At 46.6% G+C, this 25,263-nt stretch overlaps 1 protein-coding gene across 11 annotated transcripts in view; it reads right to left on the reverse strand.

The window, feature by feature from the left end:
- The window catches only part of SBF1 (SET binding factor 1), a 1,129,538-nt gene that overhangs the window by 581,816 nt on the left and 522,459 nt on the right, over positions 1–25,263 (reverse strand). For all 11 annotated transcript variants that reach the window (XM_069229431.1, XM_069229429.1, XM_069229425.1 and 8 more), the window contains exon 17: positions 15,592–15,660. In XM_069229431.1, coding sequence (XP_069085532.1) covers positions 15,592–15,660 — 69 coding nt within the window. The remainder of the gene's footprint in view (positions 1–15,591; positions 15,661–25,263) is intronic.

Raw genomic sequence — 25,263 nt, forward strand, 5'->3', positions numbered from 1 at the left:
AAATAAATGGATTAATCATTACAAATTACACAGGCCAATCAACGTTTTCTCATATTGCATAATTTTAAAAAAATATATTCTTCACTGTGGTGATTTAGCCTAAAATAAGCATGTTGTAAAAGATCATCTAACAAGCAGACAGATCCATGAACTATAGAAGAGCAGGCCTATATTCTTACAAGGGTTATCTAACAGCGATATTATACCCTCTGCCAAACAAATACAAAACATTTTTTTTTTTAAATGACAATTCAGAATATGCTCTTTTACTAGACATGTTTTGTATTCTGTTTTAAGGTTAATTAAGGAACACAGACATGAAAATAATCTTTCAGTTCAGCTAATAAAAGTTAATCACTAGAATATTGTTGTAAGATAAAACAGGTTTGCAAATTGCTAGAATTCCTAACTGGACTTTTCTGGTCACATAAACTGAAAAGTAAAAGTAAAACAGTTGACATAACCAGGCCAATTCAAAGTGCCACAACCGTCATGAGCGTGGAGAGACACAAAAGGAAAAACGTTTGCTTGCAGTCAAAATATCAGCAAAAGTGCAAATATCCATGTAACAAGGTCGATAGCGAAAGCAGTAACAAAACTGTCCCAAGGAGGGACAAATGTAAAGCATTTACCAATGATAACAAAGGATTTATGAAAGGCAAGCCCAAGAACGAGTGATAGTGATGGGCATGAGGTAGGCGTGGTTAAAAGCCCACAGATAGATTACAACACATCAGAGCGCTTGCACGCTCGACCTAAATAGATGTCACAATTCAGGACACCAAAATGAAGAGCAACTTAATACTCCATGTCATGCACTGATCTCAAAAGGGAGCATGAGGCATCCAGCTAAGCATGTCCTGTTTCACTTTCCGACACCCAAATAACAGGGACTAGGGAGCCCAGGCAACAGAGATGAATGGAACAGGTGCAGTCGGCTATGTTCCAATAAAACACAAACGTAGGTTTCACCTGTGTATTAGTATCATAGCCTCTTGCAGCTACAGAATGAACAAGTTACTTTTCTCCGTTAACTCCTTATTTGGTAGAGACATATTCTAGTTGCACATTCCTTACCTTAAGAATTACCTAAGCGTCAGTCTGGATCCAGAGATTTTTCTCGAGCAGCACCCCCGAGTGCCGTCAGCTGGCTAAACTTGGGTCGTCGGCATTGTGTCCACCAGATATGTTGTCGCAGGACCTATGTTGGTGCCACCCCGGTTTGCTGACAACAGCTTATTTTCATGCCTTTCCACACCAGAAGCACAGAGCCATGAAGAACACTGATCACGGGGGCATCACAACTAGGGCCCTAAAAGGGTAGTCCCTGACCCTGGAAATCAGTTTGCAGAGTGGGGACGATGGGTGGGTCGGTAAGGAATCTGCAACAAGAATATGTCTCTACCAGATAAGGCGTTACCAAAGGTAAGTAACTTGTTAATCTGATAGAGACTTCTAGTTGCGGATTCATCACCTTAGACTAGATATCCAAGCAAAACCACCCCAGGGGTGAGTCTGCAAACCAAGATCATAATAGGAAGTCTTGCAGGTCCAAACAGCCAAAATACCCATCCCTTTGAACCTGACTGACCAGTCAGTAGTTGTAAGGAAATGCCTCCTTAGCATGGTTACCCCCTGACTTTTTGCCTTTGCTGGTGCCACGTTTTGATTGAAAGTGTGCTGGGACCCTGCTAACTAAGCCCCAGCACCAGAGCTCTTTCCCTAAACTGTACCTTTGCTTCCACAATTGGCACAACCCTGGCACTCAATTAAGTCCCTTGTAACTGGTACCCCTAATACCAAGGGCCCTGATAGCAAGGAAGGTCTCTTAGGGCTGCAGCATGTCTTATGCCCCCCTGGTGACCCCTCACTCAGCACATGCACACTGCCTCACAGCTTGTGTGTGCTGGTGGGAAGAAAATGACTAAGTCGACATGGCACTCCCCTCACAGTGCCATGCCAACCTCACACTGCCTGTGGCATAGGTAGGTCACCCCTCTAGCAGGCCTTACAGCCCTAAGGCAGGGTGCAGTATACCACAGGTGAGGGGATATGTGAATGAGCAAAACCATTGACATTGTAAGTGCAGGGTAGCCATAAAGGTATACGGTATGGGAGTTTGTCAAACACAAACTCCACAGTTCCATAATGGCTACAGTGAAATCTGGGAAGTTTGGTATCAAACTTCTCAGCACAATAAATGCACACTGATGCCAGTGTGCAATTTATCGTAACACACACCCAGAGGGCATCTGAGAGATGCCCCCTGAATACCAATTCGACTTCTAGTGTAGGCTGACCAGTTTCTGTCAGCCTGCCACACACCAGACATGTTGCTGGCCACATGGGGCAAGTGCATTTGTCACTCTGTGGCCAGGAACAAAGCCTCTACTGGGTGGAGGTGCTTCTCACCTCCCCCTGCAGGAACTGTAACCCCTGGCGGTGAGCCCCAAAGGCTCACCCCTTTTGTTACAGCGCCCTAGGGCATCCCAGCTAGTGGAGATGCCTGCCCCTCCGGCCGCTGCCCCCACTTTTGGCGGCAAGGCTGGAGGAGATAATGAGAAAAGCAAGGAGGAGTCACCCACCAGTCGGGACAGCCCCTAAGGTGTCCTGAGCGGAGGTAACCCCTGCCTTGTGAAATCCTCCATCTTGAGTTTGGAGGATTCCCCCAATAGGATTAGGGCTGTCCCACCCTCCCCACAAGGAGGAAGCACAAAGAGGGTGTAGCCACCCTCAAGGACAGTAGCCATTGGCTACTGCCCTCCCCCACCTAAACACACCCCTAATTTCAGTATTTAGGGGCTCCCCAGAACCTAGGAAACAAGATTACTGCAACCTGAAGAAACAAGAAGGACTGCTGACCTACAAGCTGCAGAGAAGGAGGAAGACGGCAACTGCTTTGGCCCCAGCCCTACCGGCCTGTCTCCAACTTCGAAAACCTGCAACCAGCGACGCATCAGACAGGGACCAGCGACCTCTGAAGCCTCATAGGACGACCTTGGACTAAAGGACCAAGAAACTCCTGTTAACAGCGGCCCTGTTCAAAACCAGCTACTTCTTTGAAACAAAGAGGCAACTTTCAAAGACTGCACGTTTCCCGCCGGAAGCGTGGGACTTCACACTCTGCACCCTTCGCCCCTGGCTCGAGATCCAGAGAACAAACACCTCAGGGGAGACTCGCCGGCGACTGCGAGCCCGTGAGTAACCAGAGACCACCGTCCTAAGCCCCCACAGCAACGCCTGCAGAGAGAATCCCGAGGTTCCCCCTGACCGCGACTGCCTGTAACAAGGGACCAGACGCCTGGACCCAACACTGCACCGCAGCCCCCAGGACCAGAAGGAACCGAACCTCAGTGCAGGAGTGACCCCCCCCAGGCGGCCCTCTGCCTTGCCCAGGTGGTGGCTATCCCAAGAAGCACCCCTGTGCCTGCCTTCACCGCTAGAGTGACCCCCCCGGTCCCTCCATTGTTTCCTACTTGAAACCAGACGCCTGCTTTGCACACTGCACCCGGCCGCCCCTGTGCCGCTGAGGGTGTACTTTGTGCACCTACTTGTGTCCCCCACAGTGTTCTACAAAACCCCCTTGTCTGCCCCCGAGGACACGGGTACTTACCTGCTGGCAGAGTGGAACCAGAGCACCCCTGTTCTCCATAGGCGCCAATGTGTTTTGGGCACCTCTGACCTCTGCACCTGACTGGCCCTGAGCTGCTGGTGTGGTAAATTTGGGGTTGCCTTAAACCCCCAACGGTGGGCTGCCTATGCCCCAGAACCGAGACTTATAAGTGTTTTACTTACCTCCTAATCTAGCCTTTACTTACCTCCCCCAGGAACTGTTGGTTTTTGCACTGTGTCCACTTTGAAAATAGCTTATTGCCATTTTTACAGACTGTATATAATATTGATTTTATTCAAAGTTCCTAAAGTATCTAAGTGAAGTACCTTACATTTAAAGTGATTAATGGAAATCTTGAACCTGTGGTTCTTAAAATAAACTAAGAAAAGGTATTTTTCAATATAAAACCCTATTGGCCTGGAGTAAGTCTTTGAGAGTGTGTTCCTCATTTATTGCCTGTGTGTGTACAACCAATGCTTAACACTACCCTCTGATAAGCCTACTGCTCGACCACACTACCACAAATTAAAACATTAGAATTATCTAATTTTGCCAATATCTTACCTCTAAGGGGAACCCTTGGACTCTGTGCACACTATTTCTTACTTTGAAATAGTATATACAGAGCCAACTGCCTATAGGCTTTCCACGCCAAAGCGCAGAGCCGCTAAGAACACTGAGATTGGTGCACCAGAGCTAAGGATCTGAACAGGGAATCCCTATCCCTAGAAATCAGTTCGCAAGTGGGGAGGATGGGTGGGTGGGTCGGTAAGGAATCTGCAACTACAATATGTCTCTACCAGATATTTTGTTACAGAAGGTAATTAACTTGTACATCTGATAGAGACTTCTAGTTGCAGATTCCTTACCTCAGAATATATACCCAAGCAATGCCATCCTCTGAGGTGGGCTGCAAACCAAGATTATACTCGAAAGTCCTGCAGGACCGAACGACCATAGTAGCCGTCCCGACTGACCTGACTGTTTAGGCAGTAGTGTTTAGCAAACGTGTGCAGGGATGCCCACATAGCTGCCTGGCAGATATCCAGGACAGGAACTCCACGTGCGAACACAGTGGAAGCAGCAGTCGCTCTGGTGGAATGAGCGTGCAAGCCCTCAGGGGGTTGCCTCTTGGCCAAAGCGTGGCACATCTTGATGCAAAGAAGTACCAATCGAGAGATGGTACATTTTTGCACCGCCTTCCCTTTCTTCACACCCACATACCAAACAAAAAGTTGATCGTCCACCCGGAAATCTTTAGTACGATTAAGATAGAACGCCAATGCTCTTTTTGGGTCCAGACGGTGGGGCCTCTCATCCTTATGGGAAGGATGTGTGGGTGCGTAAAAAGTAGGCAGGGTGATGGACTGGCCTACATGAAAAGGCGTAACGACCTTGGGAAGGAAGGAAGCCTTAGTGCGCAACACCACTTTGTCAGGGTGCACACACGAGAATGGAGGTTTGGGTGAAAGGACCTGAAGCTCACTCACCCTGCGAGCAGAGGTGATGGCAATAAGAAAGACAGTCTTGAAAGTGAGGAGCCGTAAAGGGCAATTGTGCAGCAGCTCAAAGGGAGTACACATTAAGTAAGTAAGGATAAGATTGAGGTCCCACTAAGGCATGATAAATGGAATGGGAGGAAATAAATGGGAGACACCTTTTAGGAATCTATTCAAAATAGGAGATTTAAAGAGTGAAGGCTGATCAGGTAACCCAAGAAAGGCCAAAATGGCCGATAAATACCCTTTGAGGGTGCCCAAAGCAAAGCCCTGCTGGGCCAAAGAAAGAATGAACAAAAGAACCTCAGATAGAGGGGCAGAGAGGGGATCAACAGATTTGTTGGTGCACCATGCCACAAATTTATGCCAACAGGCGCATACCGTTTTGGTAAAGGGATGCCTGGCTGCCAGATAAAATTAAAGATTTCGGATGGAAGATCAAAAGCTGTCAACTGTCGCCGCTCAATCTCCACACATGAAGGCGGAGATTGGACAGGCTCAGATGGAGAACCGTCTGCTGCTGCTGCGACAGAACATCCGCCCGAAGAGGCAGTCTAAGTGGAGGATCGATGGCCATACTCTGGAGCCACCAAGATGACTTGGGCCTGGTCGTTCCTGATCTTGCTGGGAACTCTGGGCAGAAGTGGTATAGGCAGAAAGGTGTAAAGGAGGCCAGAGTTCCACTCGAGACGAAAAGCGTCTCCGAGAGAGTGCCACCTTGGAAACTACAACACGCAAAACTGCTAACATTGCGCGTTCTCTGCAGAGGCGAACAGATCTAACCAAGGCTCTCCCCACTGCTGAAAGAGACCTTGCATCACCTCCGGATGGAGACACCATTCGTGATCGGCTGTGCATCAATGGCTGAGTTAGTCCGCTCTGGAGTTGATAGAACCTGCCAGGTGTTGAACCACCAGTGTAATGCCCTGATGTTCCAGCCATGTCCAGAGGCATAGTGCCTCCTGCCAAAGGGTCCAGGACCCTACTCCGCCCCGATTGTTGTAGTACCACATGGCAGTAGTATTGTCTGTGAACACCTGCACTACTTTCCCTTTGAAAGACGGAAGAAATGCTTTCAATGCAAGCATGAATGCCCGGAGCTCCAGAAGATTGATATGGAGCCCAGACTCCGACGGAGACCCGATGCCTCTGATCTCAGCCTCTCCCATGTGGCCGCCCCAACCCGGAAGCGATGCAGTCTCACTGAAACCCAAGACAGAGGCGAAAAGATCGGAATCATAGCCTGAATATCTTGGACTCTCTTTTCGGGAGGATAAGCCCGAAACTGCACTGTGTCCTGGGACAGCTCCAATGAAAGGGAGTGCCTGAGAGGGAGTCAAGTGTGACTTCGGCAAATTGATAGTGAACCCCATCATGTGTGGGAGGTTCGCCGCAGTCTGAAGGTGGGAGACGACTATCTGGGGCGAGTCTGCCTTCAATAGCCAGTCATCGAGGTAGGGAAAGACTGAGACCCCTAACCTGCGCGGATGAGCTGAAACCACTGCCATCACTTTTGTGAACACCCGAGGGGCGCTGGTAAGGCCAAAGGGGAGCACATTAAACTGATAGTGCTCGTGACCTACCACTGTCTGTGGGCAGGTAGGATGGGAATGTGGAAATAAGCATCCTGCAAGTCCAACGCTACCATCCAGTCTCCTGGGTCTAAAGTAGACAGAACCCGAGCCAGGGTGAGCATTTTGAATTTCTCCTTCTTGAGGAAGTACTTGAGGTCCTGAAGGTCTAAGATAGGATGTAAGCCCTTGTCCTTTTTTGGCACCAGAAAGTAGCGGGAATAACAACCACAACCTCCTTCTGGCACAGGGACCTTCTCTATAGCTCTCTTGGCCAAGAGAGCCGCGACTTCCTGGAAGAGAAGTGCCAAATGACCCTCCAGAAGTTGGCTGATTGATGGAAGCATGGCCGGTAGGGAAGATTTGAAAGGGAGGGAATAGCCCTTTCGAACTATCTGCAAAACTCACCTGTCCGTAGTGATGGATTCCTAGTGGGGCAGGTGATGGCAAACCCTGCCGCCAACTGGATCTGAGTGAGGGGACGGTCTATGGGGGTTTGGAGGCTGCAGCGGGGAGGGGTGGACTGGGCAGACCTCTGGGTCCCTGTCCCACACGTCCCCGCAGAGGCTGAACGGCATAGGTGGCACGGTGGCTGGGTGGGGGACGTGGCAGGGAGCCCCTTCCGTGGCCACGAAAGGGGGACTGCTGGAGGCATGGGGCAGCTGGAAGACCAAGGGACCCAGCCGTAGCCCGGGAGTCCTTGAATCTCTCCAAGGCCCAGTCCGCCTTGTCTCCAAAGAGACGGGAGCCATCAAAGGGCATGTCCATGAGAGACTGTTGGACATCCCTCGGAAAACTAGAAGTATGCAACCAGGCGTGGCGTCTCAAGGCCACCATCGTAGCAACCGATCTGCCCAGAGAGTCGGTCGCGTCCAGCCCACATTGGATTGTGAACTTTGCCGCATCTCTCCCATCCTTGACAGCTTGGGAGACAACAGCATGGGGCTCTGCCGGTATCTGCAGCAGAACTTGTGCAACCGTATCCCACAGAGGGTGGATATAGCGGCCCCAAAGGCATGCAGTGTTCACGGACTGCAGCGTGAGGCTGGAGGACGAAAACATCTTCTTCCCAAATTGTTCCAGCCTTTTTGATTCCCTATCCGAGGGCTGCGGAAGGGAACGCATCTTAGGAAGTGGAAGCCTGGATGACAAGACTCTCAGGCGTGGGGTGTTGGGACAGGAAATTAGGGTTGTTCAGGGCAGGCCGATGGCAGCGTGCAATAGTCCTATTCACAGGAGCCCATGTGAGTTTGGACCAAGTACCCAAAAGGACATTGGTGAGGGCTTCATTGAATGGCAAAAGAGCCTCAGATGTGGAAGCCCCTGGTTGAAGCACCTCCGTCAGGAGATTGAACCTGACCTCTACAGTAGGTAAGCTCAAGGCCATGGACCTCAGCCGCCCTACTGACCACCATAGCATAAGCCGCTCCCTCCGCGGTATCCACGGTAGGAGGAAACAGCATGCCAGCATCTGGAGAAGTGTCCAGTCCACTGGCCTCGCCAAATTCATATGCCCAGTCCAAAGATGAGTCATCCTGCTCTTTATAACTACTCCCAGAACAGGCTTTGTTACTGTCCCCCTGAGATCAAAGGCCTTCACCCTTGGGGGTCAGAAACAGGTCTCATGGTGGGAGATTGGCTAAAACTAGTCAGTTAGTACACAAGTAGTTGGTAGGTTTTCAGGGGGCACCTCTAGGTACATTTATTAATAAATCAATCACTGACATCAGTGAGGGTTTATTAACATGAGATGATTGATACCAAACATCTCTATGTTCAGTGAAGCCATAATGAAGCTGGGGAATTCGTTTGGACCAGGATCCAGCACATGCACTTAAAATGGCTTCCCTTTTTACTCACTACGTCTACGAATCAGCAAAGACATGGCAGGGGCATATCTACTCTTGCAGATATGTCCTCATTTGTAATATAATGCACCACCCTGCCATAGGGATGGAATGCTTACTGTTGGGGTGAGTTAACATATGGGACAGGGCACACAGGCTGTGTGTCACTTCATGTTTTCACTGTTAGCTACACCAAAACACGCAGCCTGCAATGGCAGTCTGCATTGCTAGGTGAGGGATCCCGGAGGGTGGCACAATACATGCTGCAGCCCTTGGAGACCCTCTTTGGTACCCATGCCCTAGGTAACTGGGGGACCATTTACTAGGAACGTACAGGGGCAAAGAAATTGCCAATTTAGGAAAAGCTGCATAGTTTTAGGGAAAGAGCTATGACACTGGAGGCCTGGTTAGCAGGAACTCAGTGCACTTTCAGTCAAATTGCATCAAATGCCAGGCAGAAAGAGGGGGTAGTAATGTCAGAAAGGGGCACTTTCCTACATTTACCAAATGCATTATTTTCAAAGTTTAATGTGATTAATCTAGATGAGACCCAAAGTCTGGCTTTGCATGTTGAGTTTTAAGACATCCATTTGCAGGCTTAAGGCATGCAAGGTCACTGGCATCCTAAGAGGTTCATGGTCAATGCTTATTCACCCCTTTGGAGTTGATGCAGTACTCAGCATCTAAACAAGAGTTTAAAAGAGGTGCCATCAATCTGAACCTGGAGGTTTGTGTATTTTTATTTATCTGATATTTCCATTTGTAGATTCCTTACCTAGAATTTCCGCCAGGCGTCAGACTGGATTTGGAGATTTTTCTTCAAGCAATACCCTTGCGTGTCGGTAAGTGGCGTCGGTCGACTCCGTTGGCGTCGCTGGCGTCGTAGTCGCCGTGATGACGTTGGGAGTAGTACATAGACGTCCCCTCAGCGCAGTGATGTCAGTTTTCTTCTTTCTGAGCCATGGGCTGATCCGGAGAGAGCTACCCGTGTCTCTTTTTGACCAACTTCGACCCTTTTGTCAAGTTTTTTGTGAGTTTTTTGGTGCGTCGAGGATGTCCCCGAAGACCGGTTTCAAGCCGTGCGAGGACTGCCACCGCATGTGATGTCGGTGACGGATCCGCATCAGGTTTGTTTGTGGTGCCTAGAGCGCAACCACAACCCGAAGTCATGCTCCGAATCCTTGAGGGATCATTCTTTCAAGCTCTTGGCGGCCTGGCTCTCGACTCTGCGTAGGTCCCGTTCGCACTCGAGAGGAAGGTCTCAAGACCGTTCGCAGAGCCACCACCATTCCTCTTCCTCCAGATCTTTGGGCACAGGTAAGAAGAAGAAGTTGAAGAGGTCCCGTCCCCCCTTCAACTTCGCTCTGTCACTCGGCTGATGCGACACAGGAGAATCGTCGACGCTCAATGCCTCTGTCCTTGGAGCCTGCTTCTGGGTCCGCTCCACGCTTCTCTGAATTTCCGGAGCCGGAGCGACCCTCACCCACCTTAAAGAGTTCTATGAGGCCATGCGCCTCATTTTTGGGCGGACCGACCCCGATACAGCGCCTTCGGGCCCAAGGGGTTCGGTCGAGGGGTCTTCGGGTTCCAGGCCAGCGGTTTCGGCTTCGGCCACCGAGGTCCTCTCCGGATCCGCACCGACGCGGGTTGTACCAGTGAGACCTTCCCCGGTGCCAGTTCGATTGTCAACGCTTCCAACGTTGGTAGAGCCCACTATTTACGTCGACCCGATCCTTATCCCCGACGACTTGGAGTCTGAGCGGTGTCAGCCAACGCCACCTCTGCCCTTAATGGGGCCTACTTACCCTACCCCACCCAACAGGATGACCTGTGAATCTGCATTCCAAGGCAGGGGGCTTCAAAGAAGTTCTCCGCCCTTGGAATGTAGATCTGGCTTCCCTCAAAGGAGAGATACTGACCCCCCCTACCCAAGGGCCCATTTGGCACCTGGATAGGCAGGACAATTCATAGTCAGAAAGGTGTGCCCACCTCTCAGGCCAGTCTCACCCCTAAGGTGAGCTGCCTGATGTGGACACAACTTTTGAAAGTCTGCCATCTTAGTGATGGCAGAACTAGGAACTCTGGGACAGGGTTATACCCACTTCCACAGGAAGTGGTCATATACAGGTTGAAGTGACCCCAGGGGTAAGTAGCCCATTGGCTACTACCCTACACTTCCCAAAACATCAAACTCAGTATTTAGGGGAGCCCCTGGCACCAGGAAATCAGATTCCTGCTGATCTATGAAGGAGGAGGAAACAAAGAGCTTCAAAAGCTAAGCATACGAAAGAAGCACCTGGCTTGAAACCAGCCCTGCCGGCCTCTGCTATTCCCATCAAATTGCACCACGTCACCTCATCCTGCAAGCTGTTGTGCCTACAAAAGCCTAAGAGGACCGCCTGCCTTCAACAAAGACCCAGGAAATCCCATGGAGCAGCAGAGCTGCTTTCCTGCATTTTGCAGCACCCCAAGACAACTGTGAGGACTCTGAGCCACTGAAAATCCAACACCTGAAAGCACCACTGCAACAGTGCCTCCTAGCCTGAGCTGAAGTGGGCTAACGGTGCCAGTGTGATCCCCCGGCATTCCAGAGACAAAACCTACCTTGGACTTGCCCACTGTGGACTTACCAACGCCGTCTGCAGCCTCTGTCCGCAGGCCTTCTCAACTGCAAGTGCTCCGGGTAGAGAAAACCAGACGCCTCAAGACACCTCTGATCCCGTCACCCCTAGACTAGAGGACTTAAGGTGTCCCCACATCCCTGAGCATCTCAAGATTAGAACCCACTTGTTGGTTCACCTTGATTGGACCCCTGGCCCCTGCTTGCAGTTCCTTCCTGACCGGATCGATCCCCTTTGACTTCAATGGGGCAACCAACGCTGTACTGCACCTCTACTCCCGGCCACCCCAGTGCTGCCTGGTGTGACCTGGGACCTTACCCCATACTTAAGTCCAGGAGATTGGTCCTTTAAGTCACTGTACTATACCTGTATCCAGTACTTGTTTTAACTCCATAGGCTGCAGGCAGTGACCTGCACGACGGGCCACTGCACGGGGCCCCTGCATTGCCCATGCAAAGTGCATGGGCAGTGCAGGGGCCCCCAGGGGTGCCACAGGGCACCCCCTCCGCCAGCCTTTCTCTGGCGGGTGCACCCGCTAGGGAAAGGCTGGTGGAAATGGAAACAATATCCGAAGGGTAGCACAGCTAACCTGACGGATAGTGTTTCCACTCACCGCTAGGCTACCTGACGGCGGAAGCCTGGCGGTGAGTGAGGGCTGCCGCTGGCAGCCCTCACCATGTTCATAATGCGGCGGGTTGGCCCACCATGCCGGCTGGCAGATTCAGCCGCCAATGCCGGCATGGCATGGCAGGCCAACCTGCCATGTTCAACATGAGGGCCTATGTGCCTGTGGTAAATGTCTAACACTCCTGTCTGATAAGCCTAATGCTGCTCGACCACACTACCCCTAAAAGAGCACCTTGGGATTGCTAGAGCAAGCCCCTGTCCACTGGTAAGGGAACCCCTCGGCTATTTGCACAGAATACCTAATTTTGGTATACCATATAAAGAGCCAGCTTCCTACAGTAAACCTTTATGAATTAAAAAAATACAAATCACCTCAATTCGTTTAATCCTTCGAGGGAAGAATTCCTGATCTCCATGTTCCAGCAAGACAGTTCAACAGCTAGGGGACTCTACATTTAGGCAAGCAGTTCTTCTGTTTCATATGTTTGACTTTGTTATGACTTTAATGTGGCTAACTGTAATTATAATAGGCTATTAAACAGATTTATTGATTGTGGGTATCTGGTGCTCACTAGTCATTGCAAAGGCTATATTCAACCAATCTGTATGCTGGGTTGTATATTGTTCTGCAGAATATGGTCTACAGAGCAACATGAGATTTCCTTGAAGGCCTGGAGTTGAAATACTCTCCAGGCATTATGCTCATCACTATCACTTTATTTTCTTTATTCACGATTACATCCCCTCGGAGAATACCACCACTTTTAATTAAGAATGAAGTAAATGATAAAACACACCATGAACATTCATGAGACACAAAGGTATAGTCTTGACAAACTAGTACAAAAGTTAAAGTTATTCACCTTGGTGACTACTGTAATCAAGTATTTCTATCCCTGTGAGTTGCCTAGATGAGCCAGCAAAACAACCAAGATTGTCTTTGGCAAGACAACATATGTTAAGAATGAAGTCCAGGCACAGCCTAGGCTTTTGCAGTCCATGCCCCACAATTCACCCACTGGGACCAATCATTGCCAACACGATTTAATGGGGTAACATACAGCTGTAGGGAGAGGCTGAGTGGAGATAAGGGGAAGGAGGTTTTGTTTTACAAGTACAACATTCCCTACAGTGAGTAACCTTTACTTAGTAGTATACTAATGCCCTTTCTCTCTGGATATTGGTATTACGTCTCACAAGAAGAAATCATTCTTCCCTTTGCACACACCCTAAGGAATATGAAGTGGTGGAACTACAGTGAGAAAACAATTACTATGTTTGGAAGCTACTTAATCGAGTTAAGGCCCCAATACGCTGCTTCCAGACCTCATATAACAGAAAAGAAAGTGGGTCCAATGGACTCAAATGTGAGGAAACTTCAGTCTCCTAACCAACAAACTGGGCCAGGCCCCCCCAGAAAGGTCGGAGTAACAATAGGAGGTCTTCTAGCATAGAGGAAGAGAGAGGCACATTTTCCCCAAACAAAAGGCTTTGAGGAAGATGACGTTGAACAACCAGTGAAAGCAAACAGCAGTACTAGCCTTGTGATAGTGGAAACAAAAGATCTACTAGTACAAACCCTCACGGGGGAATCACGGTGCAGCCCCCAATGTAACAGCTTGATTTGAGGGAAAGGGATAACCAAAATATCACAAAAGCTCTAACAATAGCAAAACTATAAACATGGTATTTGTATATAAAGGCAACAAAAGAGGACAGCAACACAGTAATACTTTAGGGACATGTACAAACTGTAGCATTTGCTTCTAATTCAGGGGTCTCCAAACTTTTCTGTTAAAAGAGCTACTTGTGTTCAGTGAAAAACCTCCCTACCCACTAATATTGTTAGAGATCTAGTGATAACCAGACAAAATATTACATTAGTGGCCACCAGTTACAAGATTAGCAGCAGTGATCACCTCCGTGCTACAGGCACGGTTGCCAGCAGTAATGTAAAAATGCTTTGTCAATATGGAATGCCTCTGCATGGGTAATCCACAGCCATAGCTCAACAGCCTCTAGCACCAAGTTAATCAAACATGGCACTCCACTCTCCAGGATAACAGCAAAGGGGCTCCACTTGAGTGTGTGCTGTATGCTGGGTTTAACGTGTAATGTGTCTACTCACCCGACTGAATACGATCTGCTCATGCCTCCCTCATGACAAGAGTTTAGGTGGGGTCGCACCAAATCCACATCACTTGGACATGGGGAATATTGGCTCAGCAGGACAACAAGAACGAACTACAAGGAACTGGCTATGGACCTGGCCAGTGTAGAAGTAGGCTGGGAAGAAGGCATGCGGGTATACTAACACCTTGGCCCCCTCCATACAGCGACGCAGGGTCCTGGGTAAGTTAAACTGTTTTACATGAAATGTTCAAGGTCTCAATAAGCACTGGAAAACTTGTCATGCCCTCGCTTTTCTACAGAGACACAACATTCAAGCTGCACTGTTGTAGGAGACAGACCTGAAACAGAGCATACAATCTCACTTTGCCCACCGCTTAGCTCAACATAGGGTAACTTCCACCTAAAAGAAGCTGGATTCCACTTGCATGGCTCCAAAACTGACAAACAGGAGTGATATGCCATGCTAAGAGTTTGTATAGGCCCTGGTCGCCTCACCATAGTAAACTTCTATGGTCCAAACGTAGACACTCCCAGCTTTAATTGTACCCCTCTGGGACACGATCTCCAAGACAGAGAGACACTTGATATTGTGGGGTGGGGGACTTTACCTGCACACTTAACAAGATACTGGACAGAAACCCAACTGCACCTGAGCCTCCCTCGACCGTAGCAAAATTAGTCCAAACTATAATGCACAATTTTAGCCTACTGGATGCCTAGCACATTTGGCACACCCTAGAGAGAGAAGGTGAATTCTGCTCCTACGTCCACAATATGTGGTCATACCATGATCTGTGGCTCATCACGGAGTGGCCTGGGCCATGAGAGGCTGAGGTGCAGCATCTAGCACGCACCCCCTCTGACCACTCACCGGTCCTGACACTACACCCACTCGAAGCCTTGCCCTTTGGGGGTCAATGGCGGCTCAATCTAGAGTTACTAATCGACAGAGTGTTTGCTGGAAAGGTTCAGGAGGGCATTAAGGAATATTTTAGACATAATAAGGGAACTATTGATAAATGGAACATGCTATGGGAGGCCTTCAAAACAACTATTCGAGGAATCAATATTTGAGATTGGAGGTGGTGGTGGTGGGGGGGTGGGGAGGGGTGAGAGGGGGGAAGTATGTCTGGGGAGGGGGCTGGTGCACCACTAGCACAAAAAAATTCAACAATAGATCATAGTATACTCTGATGAGGCAGAATGTGAATGTAGGCTCAAGAGACATATGCCAAAGCGCACACCTGTGGAGAGGACAAAATAATTGGTAAATCACTGGCCATGGTACCATACTGGAAATTGAGGATGTAGGCAGTATGATACACCAATAAATTATGCTCATATTAGAGACACTCATTGCATTTTACACCAGTTTGAATACATCGCAACATATGGTTCTTTCCACACAGATAGCGGACTGTTAAGGAAGACACTGATCTAGCATCACTGGGGAAAGATCATAGAGTATTACTACAGCATGCACTTTACAAATCTTATTAACATAACATTCTTATCACAATCTTTCCAACTAGAGGCGTTAATAACCATATGGTAGATGTTTGATTTGGATATCAGTAATGCATAACCCACAAAAGAAATAATCTGCCTGCTATTTGTAATGAAAGATAATCTTTACGTTTTTAATACTTTCCTCTTTTCTTTCAAAAATGAAATACTTACCCTACAGAAAGCAGTCACTAGAGGCAGCAAAGAGGCTGCTATTCCGTGTTCATCCATGGGTGTACAGTCCTGCAGAGAGAAGATAAAAGAATGAAAATGAATAAAAACACCATAAGGAGATGCATGCTTATGGAATCATCCACTAGCACTCCTTTGATATCACACAATAAATCTGCAACTAGTAACCTCAAATAAAATTAAAGTTGAACTTGGACATCAAAATTAAAGCCAACATACAGAAAGACACCCTGTTTGTCTTGTAAGATTATAATTAAGCATTACAACAGCAACTGTATACAAGTCCAATCAGGAAACACACTGGGGGCTTTTCCACCGTATGTCGGAAAGCACTGAAACAAACTGCAAATTCAGGACAAGTAAAGCGAACTACAACATACCGAATACAAACTTGAGGAACATACCAATTGAATTTGATTTCCCAGCATTGACAAAGATCGTCAGAATTTGTTGATTCCATTATAAAAACCACTAGCAATATCTGTAGCCAGCTTAATCCAAAGGACAACTAAATTATTTTGAAGCAATAGGAAAACTGTGTCTTAGCTCTGTGGGTGTTAATGGCTGGAGTTTCGGTTCCCAATGTGACGATGGCTTGCAGCAGTGGCTTATCAAAACCTTAATGTTTAGAAAGAAATACACATGGAAAGTCCAGAAAAGGCTTGTATAGCATCACATACACCCAACTTCTCTTCCACTGGCATACTTTTCTTACTGAAAGGAGGATGACAAAGAACACATGAATGTGCCCACAGCATACAAAGCTGTATTAATATGGAGGCATATTTTCTCAACCAGTAACCACGTAATGTACTGCACTATCATAATTATCCAGATTATATTTTTCCTATTATGGTAATTGATGCATGATCACTGGGAAATTTTATGAGGATATCAGCAACTTAACAGAAGAACATTTTCTCAAAAATACAATTTCTGGATACTAGCAAAATTACACAAATATATGTAAGACCACCATAGAAGAAATCAGTGCCTACAAGAAGACAAGCTCAGAGTGGAATAATGAAATAGGCACAATAACAAAGGCCAACCAGTCAGACACTTCTGTAAAGAAGCTTTTACAAGTTTAAGGATATTTTGCTACAACGTACAAGAAATACAGCCATTGGTCCACATAGAATATTAAATATGGAAAATCATAAAATTATATTTAATTTCCAGAAAACAGCCACTAATCAATCCCATTTGGAAAAGCAAATCCATTACAGAAGGAGCAGATATCGGGGGTCATTATGACCCTCGCGGTGGCCGTCGGACCACCGCGATCGTGGTGGTCCGACTGCCACAATTATGACCTTGGTGGAGGTGCCACAGTCCAACCGCCGACACTGCCAGGCTGCCGCCTTGAGGTCCAGAGGCTTGTAATCCATTATGGCAGCTCTGCCCTGGGGATTACGAGTCCCCACCCGCTAGCCTGTCCATGGCTGTAAACACCGCCATGGAAAGGCTGGCGGAATGGAGGACTCGGGTGGGCCCCTGCACTGCCCATGCACTTGGCATGTGTCATGCAGGGGCCCCCCATGAACAGCCCCATTGCGCATTTCACTGCCCGAATTCCAGGCAGTGGAGTGCGCGACTGGTGCTGCTGCACCCGCTGCATCTCCATATTGCAGCTGGCTCCATTAGGAGCTGGCTGCAATGTTAAGGCCCTACTCCCCCCGGCCCAGCTGAGACACCATAATAGGGCTGGCGGGGGTTCAGGCTGCACAGCCGGCCTGATGGCGGTGTGTCATAATGAGGGCCATAATCCTGATAAAAGAATGGAGGCAAAGCTGAAAGCATATATGCACTTTCCATGACCTAGGCAATCCTACAACTAATTAAGATACTCAAGACAACACCTTGAACTGGAAGTATGTACTGGTGGAACACTTCCAAAACAATGGAAACTTGCTGCATGACATCATACACTGTCAGATTGAAAAGTACCAATAAAATCATCAATGTCCACAATTACCTCATTGTTTAAAGGTGTTATGGAACTAAATCACTTATTCTACGTGTAATTATAGGGAACCCTCAGTTGATACCATTATTAACAGTTTAGACTGGAAGCCTTATTTTGATAACATGCCTTTGTGCTGCCATTTGTGTTGCAGGAGCCAGAAAAGGCGGCACATCCTTTGTCTATCTAAAAGCTCTATCCTGGAGTAGGCCGGTTGTCTGACTGACCAATTAGTTGCTTAGTTTAAAAGCGTACACCAGTGGTTTCCAACCTGTGGTCCGGGGACCCCTGGGGGTCCGCAAAGCCTTCTCAGGGGATCCGCAACTGCTTAGAACATTAAGAAATATTAACAAATAATGACAAATTAGGTCCCCAGCTGCCAGTAATGACTCAGACGGGGGGTCCCTGGACACCAATGATGATTCAGTGGTGGTCCCTGGATTCCATTAATGTTAAAGTTGGGGTCCACAGAAATCAAAAGGTTGGGAACCATTGGCTTACACTGTAAGTCACTCTATATTGTCAGGATGTTCAGCTGTCTTCAGAGTCAGGACAGCTGGTTCACAGATGTTTGCAATCTTATAAATTTAAATCAATGAATAAACATTCCTTTACGTGGAATTGATTTTTGTAACAAGTTAAACTGTAGTGATAACCTGTGAAGAATATTTTCCAACTACTCTGTGAAGTACTGCGTGCATTATGTTTATTTTGTAGTTAGGCCACATTCGGCCTTGTGACTCTTGTCGCGAAATCAGTAGAACATCAGGATAAACATAGTATTACAAGTGAAAAATGCTGTCTCCACAACAACTCTTTACATCCTAAGCACGGATCTCTGGTATACACATCTAAATTAAATTAAATTAAATGAATTGTACTTTGTCAATGCGAAAAATGTAGTAGTAGCCCAATCATGGCAGTAATTAAACAATGTTCCATTTGGCAGCATGAAGTCTCCTTCCCTATTACTATGCATTGCATGATATTATTTCAATACTTGTAACCTTGTTATTTTACAGTGATATACTTTTACACCTTCTCCAGCAAATGCAGCCCAGTTGTAGACACTCAAAAGGCTCTGGGAGGCGCAAGCCGAGGCAAACTTACCAACTTGAGGCAGGTGGACTGTAACCCATGTACCCCCAATGAACTACTTGGGGATACTAAGACTAGGGTTATGACCACTCAGTACTGTGAGGGTACCAGATTATTTATTAGTGAGCTACATAGCATATTTTCCCCATGGATGAACACACAGAAGGAATCAAAAGTATATATTTGAAATGTTTTACTAATAAGTAATGTCCTAATCTACTGCAGGCCATGTTAGTGCGTTACTAAAAGTGAACTTAATAATTAGAAAAATGAAGACAACAACCATGGATTAAAAAGAGCACCAACATATTAGATAGTGCTCACTAAATAAAAGCAATAAGTGATGCAACCAATCTATACTAAATAGAAAAAAAAATGTGTCTATCCTCTAGTTAAAGCTTTCCTAGCACCAAAGCATCTACACAAGTTTCCTAGAAGGCCTGTGACACATATCTTTGGTACATAACAAAGCTATTTTCATTCAGCTCCTGTGCTTTGAGAAGGTCATAGCCTGGGACTGTTATGTTTTTTTGAGATGAGAAAAGCTGGAATATAACGAGTCGTGCCAGTGTCTGGTTTTCAGCTAAGATCTGCAGCATTCAGTTTTCATGAAAACTCTAGGAAAGATGCTTTTTCATCAGACTTTCATACGTTTTCTTAGTTATTATGAAAAGGTTTAACTTTGTGATTAATGATGTAAAATGCAAGAATGACCAAATCAATTCTGTTGTACATTTACCAAAATGTACTACAGGTTATATTTCACACGGACATTAAAAAAAAAAGAAAAAAGAAAAAAAATCAGTGCACTATCAACCTATAACAAAATAAAATATTTGATAAATACGTCAAATGATTACTAAATGAAACATGCGTTTATAAATGATAAATGTGCATATGAATACATGAATGAATTAGGGAAGTAGGAAGAGGTATGTAGGACTCTAATACAAACATCACATTGCAAATATGGTTACAGGTAAATAAAATTACCTTTTTGTAATAATAATTTGCCATACATTCACATGGTGCACAGTATTTATGAGAATACATTAGGGTGGATGGACTGAAATGAATGCAGACATTAATAAGTGTCTTAATGCTGTTTGTACCCTCTGGACAATTTGCTCGATGACCGAGTACAGACAATAATATCTAGATGAACATGTGGACGAGGGCACATGAAGTGGCTATAAATATGTCTTGTTATTGGCTGGTTTTCTCTATTAACATCACTATTACTGCTTTCCTCGAGTTCATTTTGGAGCTACATGTCAAATATTTAGCTGCAAGCTGGTCGGGCATGTGAAGACATACCCTGCTAGTTTTGCTGTAGATAAGGTATTGAAGTATAAAATAGTGACGGATAGATTTAATAAATCTCAGCTGCTGGTAGATACTCCGGCCTCGTCCAAGTCCACCACTATTGTGCACACCATGCCACTTTGGTTTGGACGCAGTCATATGCATATCAGCCTCTACCCTGCTTCAATACGAACAGTTCAGAATGAACTGCCAGGCCAAGAGCCAGAACACAGGTAACCCAAGATGTGGGTCATGTGCACACTGTGCCACTGGAACCAAGCTATACCAGACTGATACGCCCTAATAAGTACAAAACCAGGCTTAGGTTGCTTGTTTTTCCAGCACAGTGAGGACCTGGCCTGGCAGATGGGGCTAGACTATTCCTTCTGGAGTCCAGTCATGACTGATTTGCATAAGGATGGGTCCAAAATGAGGTGGCACAGCGTGAAAAACAACAACAGATTAGGATGTGGCCTAAGTAGTTACCAATGGCTGAGATTAATTCAAGTATTCAATTCATCCCTTTTCTGTATACTTCATTAGATAAGGTTTTAGCTCCTTACACGTGGCCAAACGTCACTGAAAGACAGCATACCTTGTCAATCCAGTATCTACCCTGCTAGCCCTCTTACAGTGTGGAGTGTGTGAGCATTACTCTCTACTAGAATTCATGTAATTGGGTAAAATAAATTGATTTGATTTAGGTCAATATTTGATATGAACTTAATGAATATATGTCCTCCAATGTTAGGTGATAAATGTATCCATCTATAAAATGACGTAAAATATAAGCTGAATAGTATGTCAGAGGAAAGAGGTTCAAAACTCTAACAGCACCGATAAAGCTCTTGAGGTCCTAGACTATTCACTAGCATCACTAAAGAGGCAATTTATAAACCCAACAGTTGCGCATGGATAACTGAGAATCCAAATGAAAATTATGGTACTATTTCTGGTGCTTCTGTAGATATTGTTTCAGCGAAGAGATTTAGCTTACTAGAGGGATGGTGCACACTCCTGTGTGTTAAGCACTGTAGACATGAAAAATGTCAGATTGTGTGTGTGAAATGCATTTTGCAAGAAATTATTAACAGTTAAAACATAGTTGCCTCGGGTCCACTAGTGGTCAGCCTTTTTATCTTGCTGGGGATTTTAATGCACTTTGGCATCAGCTGCGGATGACTACATCAACACCATATGCAAAAAAAATGCTACTCTGAGTCACAGGGTTGGAATTTCTCAACTTCCTTCCTGATCTGTTCCTTATCTGTTAAGTACACGTTCAGATTGGGCTATATTCATGTCTTGTTTCGCTGGCATACTTAATAGCAAGGAAAGTTGTTGCTGTCAGCCTCATACTGAGGAAATTATGATCATTGTCATCTTGGCATCCTCATTTTAGGCAGTACTCATGCAATCACGTGCTGGAAGGAAAACACAGAAGCTCATCAAAGGCACATTTCTCAGTGAAACCTTGTATGGGGATTTGGATGTAAGGTCACTGCTTCTTGTGTTGTCACAGTATAGAGAAATGTGGATATGTTTTCCACATCTACCAAATGTTTGGTTTACTATTGATTGGTGGAGTTCTCTTTCACGTCAGACTTATTCAAGGTTTTATTTTATCCCCCTAGAACACGCTCTGCTTGTATTATACTTCACTTTACAGCCAACCACCACAATTAACAAATTCCTTGATGGAATCGCTCCTTGCTGGATGATAATAAATTGTTGTTGAACTATCTATCAGAATAAGCAGTCTTATAAGCGAAACAGATTACAAACAATTTGTGCATTTGCAAGACTACTCTCGCTGCAAGAAAGCTGTGTGCTGTAGGTTGAATGTACTACATTATACCAGGTGTCACTGGATTTAGTAAAACGACTAATTCTGCCAGGCCTGATAATCATGCACACTGCTCGCTTAGGCATTCCTGTAAATGATATATGACAAATCTCAATGGCAAAATGATAACATGTGGTCCAAGGAGCATACTAGTTACTCAGAAAAATAAAGCTGTTATTTTTGCTTGGATTGCGGCCACTTAGATCTTGAGGTCTGGGGCATACATTTATGCTCTAGCTTTACTCTGAAACTAACCTTATGTAATAGCTGAGTAGTACAGCTTATGGTCTTCATCCCCCTCTGTGATGTATTGGTTCTTTATGTGGACCGATATTTACTGCTATTGAAACTCCAGTGCTGACAGATCGAAAAATAGCAACAATGCATTGTGTGAAATGAAAAACATATATAAGGATTTATGATGATATGAAGCTTTCATGTAACCACATTATAAGTAGGGGTTGTATCTTTAGTATGAATGCCCTCATTCTTTTTCTTTATCTATTATTTTATGGGGATGTGTACGCCCTAATTGTTTGTTACAAAGAATAATTTGGAGAAAGCTACACTTCCTAGTGGTATTCTGTTTCTTCAACGTGTGTGTAGGAAGCTGGCTCTGTATATACTACATCAAAATGAGATATAGTGTGCACAGAGTCCAAGAGGCTTGACAGAGGCAATAATAGATAATACTAATGCTCTATTTGTGGTAGTGTGGTCAAACAGTTAGGCTTATCAGTGGGTGGTGTTAAGCATTTGTTGTACACACTCGATGACTTAGTTCCAGGCGAATAGGTTTTTATATAGAAAAATATTCTTTTGTTAATTTATAAGATACTTTGCATAGTAATAGTTAGGGCTTTAAATCAAATCAATATCTACACAGTTTTCATTAAAATGGCAAAAAGCTATTTTAAAAGTGGACACTGCAATTTTCAACAGTTCCTGGGTGAGGTAAGTAAAGTACAGTTTCTGAGGTAAGTACCACACTTACGGGTTCAGCCTCCGGGGCATAGGTGCCCACTGTTGGGAGTTCAAGGCAACACAAAACACCCAGCAGCACAGGACCGGTCAGGTGCAGAGGTCAAACAGGAGCTAAAATAACATGGGCACCCGCGTTGTCAGAGGGCAGACCGGGGGGGGTTTGGAAGAGCACTGGAGAGGCCCCAAGTAGGCACAAAAACCACACCCTCAGCACCACGGGCGGCCAGCTGCAGTGTGCCAACAGGGCGTTGGGTTCTCAATAGAACTTTATGGAGGGACCAGGGGGTAACTTAGGTGCTGCAGGCCGGGCACAGGGGGGCCTCTCGGGCAAGCCACCGACTGGGCAAGGGTGAGGGTCGTCTGCAGGTCATTTCTGCACCAGTTGTCAGTTTCTCACGGGCCAGGGGGCTGCGGCTGCAGTGCTTCTCCAGGCGTCAGATATCTTCGTCCCAGGCAGTCGCGGTCAGGGGGGTCCTCGTGATTCCCTCTGCAGGCGTTGTCGTGGGGGTGCAGGGAGGTCAGGCCGGGGTAGACACGTCGTCGCAATCACCTGGGGGTCCTCTCCGGATAGTTGGTTTCTCTGGACATGGGCCAGGGGTGTTGGGTGCAAAGTAGTTGGGCTCACGCTTCTGGAGTGAGGTGAGAGTCCCTTTAAAGTTGGTTTCTTGTTCTTTTCTTTGGGCAGGTCCCCTGTCCACTGGAGTTTCTTGGTCATCGGTGATGCCAGGAGTCCCCTGGAGGCTTTTCAGGGGTCGCTGGTCCTGCAGAACGCGCTGCTTCTTTTCTTGCAGCTTTTCGAAGCAGGAGACGGGCCGCTGGGGCTGAGTCAGTTGGTATCTCCTTCTCTTCTCTGCGGGGTTTTCACCTCAGCAGTCCTTCTTTCTTGAGAACATCAGGAATCTCAAGAGCTGGGTTCAGGGTTGCCCCTAAATACTAAATTTAGGGGTGTGTTAGGGTCAGAGGGCAGTAGCTAATGGCTACTGTCCCTGAGGGTGGCTACACCCTCCTTGTGCCCACTCCCTATGGGGAGGAGGGCACATCTCTATCCCTATTGGTCCTAATCCTCCAAAGCAAGATGGAGGATTTCTCAAGGAGGGGGGTCACTTCAGCTCTGGTCACCTTAGGGGTGGACCTGGCTGAGGGGCTGACTCCTCTTTCTTTTTCTCATTATCCCTCTGGACTTGCCACCGAAAGTGGTGGCTCGTCTGGGGGGGAGGAGCATCTCCAATAGCTGGAGTGCCCTGGGGTATTGTAACACCAGGTTTGAGCCTTTGAGGCTCACCGCCGTAGTTTACAGTTCCTGCAGGGGGAGGTGTGAAGCACCTCCACCCAGTATAGGCTTTATTTCTGACCACAGACTGCACAAAGGCACTCACCCCATGTGGTCAGAAACTCATCTGGAAGTGGCAGGCTGGCACAGACCAGTCAGCGTTGCTCTAGCAGTTGGGCTAACATACAGGGGGGTATCTCTAAGATGCCCTGTGTGTACATTTTTCAATAAATACCACACTGGCATAAGTGTGGGTTTATTGTGCTGAGACGTTTGGTATCAAACTTCCCAGTATTCAGTGTAGCCATTAAGGTGCTGTTCGTAATGACAAACTCCCGGACCATATACTCAGTATGGCTACCCTGCACTTATAATGTCTAAGAATTGACTTAGACACTGTAGGGGCATAGTGTTCATACAACTATGCCTTCACCTGTGGTATAGTGCACCCTGCCTTAGGGCTGTAAGCCCTCCTAGGGGGTAACTTACCTATGCCAAGGGCATGTCGCATGGCACTCTGAGGGTAGTGCAATGCTGATTTTGTCTTTTCTCCCCACTAGCACACACAAGCTGCAAAGCAGTGTGCATGTACTGGGTGAGGGGTCACTGAGGGTGGCATAACACATGCTGCAGCCCTTAGGGACCTTCCCTGGCAACAGGGCCTTTGGTACCAGGGGTACCTTTGACAAGGGACTTAACAGGGTGCCAGGGTTATGCCAATTGTGGAAACAAAGGTACAGTTTTAGGGAAAGAACACTGGTGCTGTGGCCTGGTTAGCAGGGTCTCATCACACTTCCAATCAAAGCTGGCATCAATACTACGCAAAAAGTGGGGGGTGATCATGCTAACAGTGGCATTTTCCTACAGTGCGGTTGTATGGTTCCTCTCGCCTAAATGTTTAAAACATCATAAAGCAGATGTGAAAAGGTTTAGGGTCTAGCCCTTTAACTGTGCCTAACAGAACCTGTTTGACATGATGCACTTTGTGGATGGCTCAAGCGCTGCCCTTTAGGGAGGAGTCTGGCGTTCAAGCTGTGTAGTTCTACAACTTCATCATACAAAGAGAGAATACTATAGTGGTGCTTATTGCTACATATTTCAATGGTTTCCATAAAAAGGTTGCAGGTAAAGAGTGTGTCCTTTACTGTTCATGTGCATCTCTTGTGTCTGTCTGTTAGTGGACTT

Source organism: Pleurodeles waltl, chromosome 4_1, assembly GCF_031143425.1.
Source record: "Pleurodeles waltl isolate 20211129_DDA chromosome 4_1, aPleWal1.hap1.20221129, whole genome shotgun sequence".
NCBI lineage: Eukaryota > Metazoa > Chordata > Amphibia > Caudata > Salamandridae > Pleurodeles > Pleurodeles waltl.